The sequence below is a fragment of the Varanus komodoensis genome, unplaced genomic scaffold (assembly GCF_004798865.1).
Source record: "Varanus komodoensis strain SLA01 unplaced genomic scaffold, ASM479886v1 scaffold461, whole genome shotgun sequence".
Classification (NCBI taxonomy): Eukaryota; Metazoa; Chordata; class Lepidosauria; order Squamata; family Varanidae; genus Varanus; species Varanus komodoensis.
This window is the reverse complement of record NW_025336030.1, coordinates 19,012-29,793: the sequence shown is the minus strand read 5'-3', so window position 1 is coordinate 29,793 and position 10,782 is coordinate 19,012. Positions and strand designations below refer to the sequence as shown.

Genomic DNA, 10,782 nt, shown 5'->3' with positions numbered 1-10,782 from the left:
AGGTCCAAAGGGAGAGATATGGTACATCCTAAGCATGATGAGCCTGATCATCTTCTAAGATAGACTGTAGCAGTCTGGCTTATGCGTCCTAAAACCTGTCCATTTGTTCAGATTTAGAAATACTTTGTACAATTTAAAGACATATGTCATGCATAATAACGAAGTGGAAAGACTGTGGCCAGGGCACCTTTATGTCTATTCACTCTGTCACCTTTCCATTTGGTAACTGTCAATAGGGAACTTCAATAAGGCAACTTCAGTAAGGGGACTGTCAATAAGGCTTCTGCTCTCCCTTGTCTACAGATATTTAAAATAGTCTTGAATTGGTCAGCCTATAGAATGCTTTCAAATGATGAATGTCCTTCATAAAGTAAGATAAGTAAGAACCAGGGTAAGAGAAGGTAGAAACAAGTTCTAGACCCTTCTAGAGGTCTTCTTCACAGAAGAAGTGATTAATTTTGTTTGGACCTCAGTAAGGCAAGGTGAAGATCCAAACCACATTGCCAGGGGGCAACACAGTTCCACAGATCCAAGAGGCAGTTGCCATCCGAGCACACAGTCTTTGGTTCATAATGAGAGGATGATGGAGTGGGGAGCAGATGGCCATGTAGCGGTCATAGGCCATGAAAGCCAACAGATAGCACTCCACTGTTCCAAGTGAAAGAAGAAAATACATCTGTGCTGCACAGCCAGCATTCAGACACAAAATTGATGAGCATCTTGGGGAGAGTCACTGAAGTGTAGCAAAGCTCTAGGAAGGACAAGTTCCTCAAGAAAAAATACATGGGTGTGTGAAGGGCTGAATCAACCAGGGTAAGGGTGACAATGAGGCCATTTCCCAATAGTGTGAGGGTATATATAGTAATGAAGCCAACAAAGAATATCATTTCTGTTCCAGAATTATTGGTGAATCCAAGGAAAATGAACTCAGGTCTCATGGTGTGATTTCTTAGCTTAGAATCCCCAGTAAAAGTCATCTAAAAAGAAAGAGAAAAAGATGTGGAAACAACATGTTCATCTACCTGTTTTACAGTTTATTCGTAACTGTGCATATGATTTGCAGCCCTTGCCCTTCACCTTTCTTCCTGAAATCCAGTACTTGTAAAGTATGCTCAATACATGAAGGGTGATAAAGAAATACTTTGAATGAATGAACAAATGGAAGGATGGAAGGATAGACAGTCAGAAGGACAGACGGGCGAACAAACAAACAAATGAATGAAAGCAGAAGTCTCTGGAACATTCTATATATAGATATTTTCTGGCCCATGGAATCATCTCAAATACCCTTCCTTCTGTTTACTCTGTTGTTATTTCTCACCCACATGGTTATGCTTATGAAAGGGACAGGCACTACAATGAGACTCAACATTTCAAAGGCAACAAAAGACTCATCTCTGAGAGAAGAGCATGTTTTGGTTCAGGTATGTGACTCTGCACAAGGAGCAGTCAATTCTCACTGGCTTCATGGAGGTTAATCATGATGGCTATATATTTGCTCCAGGATAAAAGGCAGCAGGCAGCAGAATAGGGGTTGCTGGTGAATACAAGTGCAAATATTTGTACTCATTTCATTCACAGCCTACTTGCAGACTTTCCTTAAGTATCTGGTGGGCTACTGTAGGGGAAAAATGTTGGACTGAATAGATCTTTGGTCGGAATCAGCATGGGACTTCCTGCTCCTATGAGACTGTACAGGGGTTTTCCCTCTAGACTCTGGAAGTTATGAATAAAAATACCCACACTGGGAACAAGCATATGGCATTACGGATAAAGATACACAAAGAAGAGACAACTGGTATATCATTTTCTACATTTATAAATGTCCATTGTATTTTATATATCTCTTTTCAGAGGATTTTAAAATGTCCTGTTTTTAACACTTCAGTTCATTTGCATATATACTATGTTGTGTTGTAATGTACAAAATATGCCTGATTTATAATCTTCTTTATCCATACCATCAAGGTAGGAAATAAAGCTTATTGATTGAATTAAAACATTGAAAAGAGTTAGAGTTGATTCCTTAAAATCTGTATAATCAATACTGCCACTCAGACACACACACACACTCCCAGTCCTGTCTCACTCACTCCAATTAAATCCTGCTTAGCTCGGGTCATTATCAGCAGAATAGAATGCTCTACACCAGTGGTTTTCAACCTTTTTACAGCTGGGGATCAGCAAAAATAGGAAAATTATTTTGAGGACGACTGAGGCAGAACTAAAAAGCATTATATACATAATGTAGTATTTTGTGGGTTCGTTTTTAAATATAATACCAAAAAATGAAAATTCTCTAAAATAACCAGAAGCAGTTCAAAATGCTAATAAAAGGATAAAATTTTGAAATTAAGTGTAATCAAATACAACTTAATTTTAGAGAGCAATATTTAATTCAAATAAGGCTGGTGTAATCTACTGTTGCTTCTTTTAAAGAATACTTGATCAAAAATTTACAATAGCAAAATACAAAATCAGCATAAATGCAATACTATACCTATAGCACATACAAATTCAAATACAATATTAACAGCAGAGCAATACAAAATCAAACCAAGTTATTTAAAACAGTAATATTCTTGTTAATTAATGAAATATAACAAACCCTACCCACTCAAACCCCCATACACACCATCACAGATTGGTTAGGACAACACACTCCACATAACCCCACCTCAACATTTCCCTTACCAGCAAAAGGACTAGTCTTCATGGCCCCATCCAAAGGTGGATCTGGCACAGCGCAGCTCCCAGCTGGCTCCTGTTGAGCTGCCTCTCCACCATTTTCTGTGGTTGGTGTTGGCCAGTTGGGTACTTGTAATCTGGAATGGTAACTACAGTTGCACGATAGCTTTCACTGTATAGCATCTATATGACTTTTCTAGTGAACATAAAATCCTGGGGCTCAGTAGCACTCTGAAGATGTATTTCTTAAATAATATGCCTATTAAGGGGTATGTCCATTAACAGCCACAATTTCCCAGCACGTTGGAGCTTGAGTGAACGTGAAAAACACTTAATACAACATGTTAAACTAAAGTTACAATTTTTAAAATTGTAAAAAAGCAGGAATAATGACACTTTCTTTCATTCTCTGGGGTAACTTTGAAGTACCACATGGGACTGACTTGCACCAAAATTTTGCACTGTATCTACCAGTACCAGCACCTTGAAGAAAGAATCCTGAACTATCTGTCACTTAAAAGCCAGAACCTCTCCAAAGTCATTCTGGTATAGGTAAAAAAAATAAAACTAATAAAATAATTAGCCAAGCAAAGGACAGTAAGCCCTGGAGGATGAAAATGTTCCACATAGTCCAGAAAACTGGTAATGATTTTTCAGTTCCTTTCCTAAGGCTTCCTAAAGGCAGAATTTGCCATTTCCACATCAGCCACACATTTTAGTTAAATTAAGGGATGGATGAAAAACACACAGTACATTTTATTGTGAAATTACCTGTTCTACACTGATTTCACTGAAACTGAAAGAACATTATTGGTTGTTAGGTGCACAAAATCCCAGAGCTGCTTCTTAATTTAAAGGCTGAAGTGTCCAAGGAGCACCATCTCTTCTCCCATGTGAAGCTTCTGTGTCAGTTTTAAATTAGCCTCTGAAATCCTATCTTATTTCTGGAGACCAGCTTTGTGCTTACTAGATAAGGCTTTTCAAGTGGTACAATGTCAATTTGGGAACTACTTTCAAAGTTCACCTAGAATTGTCTTCAGTGGTGCCAGGTTAAAACCGTCTAATCCTCCCAAATTTTTAACTAAGAATAATGATTTTGATATCTGGGTCGATGCTAATTTTAGGTTGTTTCACTGCTACAAATGGTAAATTTGTAATCTTCCTTGAAAATAGATAGACAAATGATATAGAAATGAAAGGACAAAGTATATATTTCTTAAAAACATAATACATTGTAGGTGAGATATGTGGGAAGCAAGGAAAAACTCAATCTTTGTTTTGGTGAAGTAAATATTTGCTCTAATTGGTTCCTAATTGAGTACAAATTGAAATGTAAAGGCATTATTAACTGTTAGTTATGGAACACTGAGTGAAAGTTAATGTTTAATTTGAAATTTAGATGCTGTCTAACAGTTCCTGTGTAAAGTTGAATTGAAAAATGATAAAAACTGGCAATTTTCATTCTTCTTTATACTGAAAAATGGTTTTAACAAGCCATCACAACTTGAACAAAAACTCTTTTAATACTTAATTAGAAACTGATGTGTGGATGTATACAAAATAGTTTAGGGCAGGGGTAAGGACCCTTTTCAAAACTCATCCTTCAAATTAGATCTGTGAAGTCTCAGGTTCACGTTTTATCTGCATGTGAGGCCAAATGTTATTTCTACAACTTTTAGGGTTACACAAAAATGAACATGACAAGCTTCTACATGCCACTTATAATTAAGTAAGACAAGCCTCCACAGGACATCGATTGGAAAAAATCAGGACTGAATCACTCAACAGTCCATTTCAAATCAGAATTAAACATGAGCATGACGTCTATTCACATGCAAGTACAGCAAACCTGTATGAGACTACCCAGGAAGAAAGAGGACAGAATCACTCTGGTCCTTTCTTTTCTGCCCTGACTTCACTCCCTCTGCACCACATGGAAAGTTCTTCCTGCTAATTGGAGGTAAGTGCTTTCCTCTGTACAGTGGAGGGAGAGCCGGGTGGGAACCCCTGCAAACCCTATGAAGTCCCTTACTCCTGGCTTAGAATCATGGGACAATTCATGCAGAACAGAGACTCATGCTTTTATGCACACTTTTCTGGGAGTGCATCCCACTTTTTAAAGGTATGTATACTTAGGATTGAACTGTCAATGTACACAAGTCTTCTACTTCAAGGACAGTGGGCCAAAGGGTTTGTCAGAATGTCTCTCGCTTACTTGAAGTGGGAGGCCAGCCCATGGATGTCAGTTGCTCTATCTATATAATTATGCTAGTAACAAACATCTCTGGGAAATTCAGAGCTACTCCGATGTACCAAAACTCCAAAGCATCAGCTGGGGATTAATTGGAAGGTGTTCAAATGGTTTGCCATTCAGAGGCTTGTGCAACTATTACCAGTTCTTCTTCTGACTTTCCTTTCTTATTTCTTTGGTGTAGGTGGAAGGATTCTGGCAGTGGGCTGAATCCAGGACAGACTGTGCTCCCTCTGCCCAATTTTGAGGAATGATTACCCTGCACTTTTTACCTCACCCTATTCAGCAGAGTCTCCTTTAGGGGGACAGAGGAGCCAGGTTTAATTTAATCATTGCAATTGATGCAGTCTGAATAGAATATGTAACTAACTCATGGTTACAAAAAACAAATGATCTAAATCCTGCTTGTAACAGCTCCCTAGCCTCCATGAACTTCTAGACATTTTATACATCTTTCTCAATACTTTTCTCTTTCCACAGGTAAGTGTAATTCTTCTTAAAGCAGCAATCAGATACCAAGATCAGTGTCTATTATTGTATGTATTACCATAGATATACTGCATCTGGAGGTTTGTATGATACTAACTTTCTGCTGTGTTGCATAATAGCTAGGGCAAAATATTTACTTTTCATCCTAATGCTGTGCATGAAGAGGTGATTTCTCTGATCAGACAGACTGGCAGCTCTGTCTTACAATTTAGTATCCATCTCACTTGGAAATGTATCCTCCACATCTTCCTGGCTAAGCCAGTATTGAAGTATTTATTACTCTTTCTTTCATAGTTTTACTTAGGATTGCAAAGCAAATTTTCCTTCAAAAGCTATTTCAGCTCTGTTAGCACTAGTACAGCATATGGTGTGGAATCTACATAAGAGTCACTTCCATTTAACAGAAATGTGGCAGTATATATGCAAGACGTATTTTCACATTCCATGCTAATGAAAGCAGCAGAGTTTTCCGTGTCACACAAGTGTAACTGAGGGAGAAACAGGAGTTTCTTCTGAAGTAAAAAGGTGATGTGTGCATGGAAAAGACCCCCCCCCCCAATGCAAAACTGGGTGGAGGCTTTTCCCCATTGTTGTCTGTGTGCAGGTGTGAAGAGGTTGAAAAAGGGTTGAAAAGACAACTCCTTCTGCCCCTTCATGCAAACAAAAAAGAAAAGAGAGAGCGAGAGAGTTAGAAAGAGACCAAGATAGAGAAAGAAGAAGGGGAGGGGTGCTGTTGCTTGTTGTCATGGAGTGAATCCAGCAGGATCAACAACCACAATGTCCTCCACTCCAAATCAATTCCCAAAAGCTAGTGCACACCATTTACTGTGTTGACATTCCCATGAGTAAGCGCCATAATGAAACGAAATGAAATTGATTTATTTCTCAGTAATGTTTTTCAAAATAATCTGATTTACTTCTGAGTCCTCATATATAGTAGTCATATTCATCCAGAACATTTTCAGCTAGTTGTTCCTTGATGCAAAAGAACGAAGGATATATTTGAAGACATTCTAAACTGTATCTGTTGAGCCTGCATGATTCTTCCTTTTGCAATGTCTCTCCTCACCTGCCCACTGAAGTGACTTCTTGTCCTCAACAAATAAAAAAGCAGTACTGCAAGTTTAACACTTGATGATGGTATGCTTTTTCAGTCTCACATGCATTGCATCCTGAACATAAGAGTTTCTTTTCTTTAGATTTCACATGAAAATCTGCACATATTTTTGTGTGTGTTCTGCACAGCACACACCTACTCGAATCCTACTGCAAAATTCAGAAAAATTTGGATTTTAAATGATAATGAGTTTTGGATAGTAAATTGGTTGGCAAGTGTGACGTTCAGGACTGGGTAGAGATTTGAATCAAGGTCCACCCTACCCTAGTGTGATACTAACCACTTCATCACACTGTGTCTCTTTTTGTTGAAAATGTGGAAGATTACAGGGTCTAAAGTTTGCATTAAATATTTTACTTTGCATTCATTTATGGCTGTTTTTTTTAAATCTTATAGGAGAAGAACGCAGAAGAAATCATGAATGAGAACAGCACTATTGTAGTTGGATTTATTCTCCAAGGAATCTATCAACAATCTGATTTACAAGCCTTGCTTTTCACAGCCTTCCTGATCATCTATATTTTTATCTTGACGGGAAACACACTGGTTTTTGCTGCCACAGTCTTTAATCGTGCTCTGCACACACCCATGTATTTCTTCCTTAGACATTTGTCTTTTCTGGATATCTGCTTTGCATCTGTAACTCTCCCCCACATGCTTATGAACCTCCTGTCAGAGAAGAAGACTATTTCCTTCTTAGGCTGTGCCATGCAGATGTTCTTTTTCATCTTTTTGGGGGCTTCTGTGTGTTACCTCCTTGCTGTAATGGCATATGACCGTTATCTGGCCATCTGTCATCCTTTACATTACATCAGACTCATGACTAAGAGGGCCTGCTTCCTGTTAGTTGCTGGCTGCTGGCTAACCGGGTTGTCCATATCCCTAGTGCAGACACTGTTGCTATTTTCCCTCCCCTTCTGTGGGTCTGACATCATCAACCACTTCTTCTGTGACATCCTCCCACTCATGAAGCTACACTGCCCCAGCTTCCACATAATAGATGTGGAGAGGATTCTAACAGCGTTTCTGGTGCTTGCCACCACATTCATACTCATCCTGGTTTCCTACATTCTGATCATTGCAACCATCTTGAAGATTCCCCTGATGGGTGGAAGGCAAAAGGCTCTGGGCACCTGTTCCTCACATATCCTCTCTGTGCTTGTCTTTTATGGAGCAGTTATGTTCATGTACTTGAGGCCCCATTCTCATTATTCAGATTCTATGGATAAGCTTCTTTCCCTGACCTACACTGTAGCTCCTGCAGTGCTCAACCCTATTATCTACAGTCTGAAGAACAAGCAGGTGAAAGATACCTTAAGGAATATGTTCATCGAAAGAAACTGTTCTGTAGGCACATGAAATGTCCATATTGGAAAATGATCTTATACATCTATAGGCCACCTCTTGGTTTGCTCTCATGGGAAGGTGGTCTTTTCTTCCCTGACTACTGTTAGGACCACAATTAGACATACCAGTGCTGTGAGAGATCCATTGAGGCTCCACACAGGGAAGCAATGAAAAAGACAATGTGTTGATATGCTCAATTCATTATTGTATATAAGAGGAATGGGCAGCTTCATACCCTTGCTGCAGGCTGTGCCCCCTGTACTTAAAAATGACATGTGTGGTGACTACAATATATCCGGAGGGTAAACATTTACTCTTTTGCAATGTAATTCTGATATCTTTGGTATTCTAACGCCACGATGACTGTCATTTTAAAATAATTGCAAGTGCACTGGGAGAGTGAGCTGGCAGGGGGTGTTGTCCACCCTTGCCTTCTGGTTGCTTTCCCATTCCCATCTCCCTAGTATGTCTGGTTGCTTTCCTATTCCCTTCAAAACCAGCAGCAACTGATACTGATTTTGCAGGCTCAGTGCCAACATGGGGGTGGGGGCTGCAAGCTACAGCACCGAGGAAGCATCAAACCAGACTAGTCTGCCATTAGCAGGGCAAGGCCCTGTTGCATCAGGTGTTGCAGTGAGAAGAGCAATGAATTTGGCTCCACCCACCTCCACAGGACAATCTGCCACTGTACATGCCACAGGAAAAGCACAGCCACCTGCCCTCTCTTTTCCTCATGCTCATTGTCCAGCAGTGCAGCTTTTCTGTGCATGGTCACTCTATATGTCTGTTGGGATGTGGAATCTTTTTCTATGCATTTTGATGGTGTGCAAGGTTAGAATGCAACCTGTGACAGGGGGAAAAGTTAAATGCAAGTTAAGATGTAGCTGTAAGATGGGGTGGAAGTCAGAGTGAATGATACACTAGTCCCCACCACCACCCATGGTAGAGACCTCTTTAAATGTATATCTTCCAAGAACATCTCATTTATTTCTCTATATCTCAATTTTCAAATGCAACCACATTTGGAAACATTGCAGCCCAGGTAATATTAGCAATTCATTGTACATGAACAGTAAAACTGTAGAGTTCAACAGAGTTTTTTTTTTATATATATACACGTACACATACACATCTCCACCCATCCATCCATCCACCCATCCATGGATCCTCCTTCTCCTTCTTGGATTGGAGGCCCTCCTACTTCCTGCAGAGTAGGCCCAGTTACATAAATGAGATGTAAATTAGCTTTATGTATGACTAAGTTGTGAGACAGTTCACAGACATGAAGTCAGCAGGACTCTGAACATGTTTTGGGGGAATAGTAAAGGCTTTGGTTCGAGTTATATGTTCAGGTTTCTATTTCTTGGTAATTTAAAAAGAATACTGGCCAAAGAATTTTGCTACCTGAAGCAGCACCCAAATCCCTCCCAGAATGAACACTCTAGAAACTCTTGGTGCATCACTGATGCACCAATTTCTGCCATCATCTTTTACTCCCATCCTCATGATGCAACCTGAAGAAGACAGAGTCATGCTGTGGAATACCTGCATGAAACTAGTCTGTAATGCAACAATTGTGTGCATCATTTATAAATCAGAATAGCATTTGTATTCAGGCAAGGCACAAGTGTATGCTTCATGGTAAAATCTCACCTCACTCCATTTCTCTTACCAGTGGGAAGAACAATGCAAAATGTACTGATAAAAGAAGTTGCTTGTGTTTAACTGGGCTGGATTGAACTCCAGCTGCTAATACATGTCAGAAATACAGCTTTGTTTTAATAAATACAGTAACTATAGAAGGAAAGGTTATTCATACATATTATGACTGGTTCCATAGTTCGATTCTGTTATACATGGGAATAAGTGCATTTTTTCACTTTCTACTTTGCTAATTATGATGGGAAAGGACACTGGTTCATCTTTTCATTTCGCTTGTTATTGTCTGCTTGTAGATAGAACACTCAGGGGATATAAGTTGGAACAGTGAGACAGAGGCAAGAAATACTTCCTTCCACAATTTGCTTGGAATACTAGAAGTGCAGCAAAGGAGTCAGAAACACAAGGTCGTGAGTTCACTGGTTCCAGTAAGTACAAAATTACCTTGTTTTGATGACTGATGCATTTTCTTCTAAAATGCTGTACTGTGTACATTGCTTGAAAAGCATTGATTTGCATTATGTTAATGATGGCATTGCACAATGGCATGTCTTCTACTGCCATGAAGGAGGTAGTGGTGCAGCTAGTCCTAAAAGAGAAGAACAAGAACAGGAATCCAGGGATCTAGTGGTCTATACCAACTATTCTCTGGTCACACATTTGCCCCTCCCAGTTCTGAGGCTTGAGACAGCAGCAACATTGCAACTGCAAGCACTCATGAATGAACCTGGTTCTCTGATCCATTGCAGTCTGGTGTCAGATCAGGTTTTGGGGTAGAATTAGCTCTGGGTACCCAATGGATGATCTTCTTACTCCTTGAACTTGCAGCCATTTCCAATGCTGATGATGGCAGCATCCTGACAGCTGAGTTGAGAGTTAGAGGGGTTGTTTGGAATTGCTTTAGCTTTTACGTTAAGCAAGAAAAACGGAGGTACAAGCAGAATGAAGCATAAAAGAAATTGAATGACATGGCAACTTCATTTCCTGGACCAGACCGCACTGTGGGAAATACTCCTAGTTCTAACCTGTTAAGTACCCCGAAAGAGAACTTCCTTTTTACTAGTGCTAAAGATGAGAAAGCATTTATCTCCATTCTGTGTCTTGCCTAGCAGAGGGACTTCATTTCTATTTTTTTAAACTCTCTTTGGCCACAATCCTAGGATAATAATCCAAAGTCCAAAGAAGTAGACTGTTCCTATGCAAGGCAGAAAGAACAGTTAAGCTAATCTTC

The 10,782-nt window shown here is 39.6% G+C and overlaps 1 protein-coding gene across 1 annotated transcript; it reads left to right on the top strand.

Annotated features, from left to right (window-relative positions):
* Positions 1-1,358: 1,358 nt before the first annotated feature.
* LOC123030689 (olfactory receptor 10A2-like) lies at positions 1,359-7,904 on the top strand. Its single transcript, XM_044444793.1, has 2 exons — positions 1,359-1,424; positions 6,942-7,904. The coding sequence occupies exons 1-2, from the start codon at positions 1,359-1,361 to the stop codon at positions 7,902-7,904; spliced, it is 1,029 nt and encodes a 342-aa protein (XP_044300728.1).
* The last annotated feature ends 2,878 nt before the right edge of the window (positions 7,905-10,782 follow it).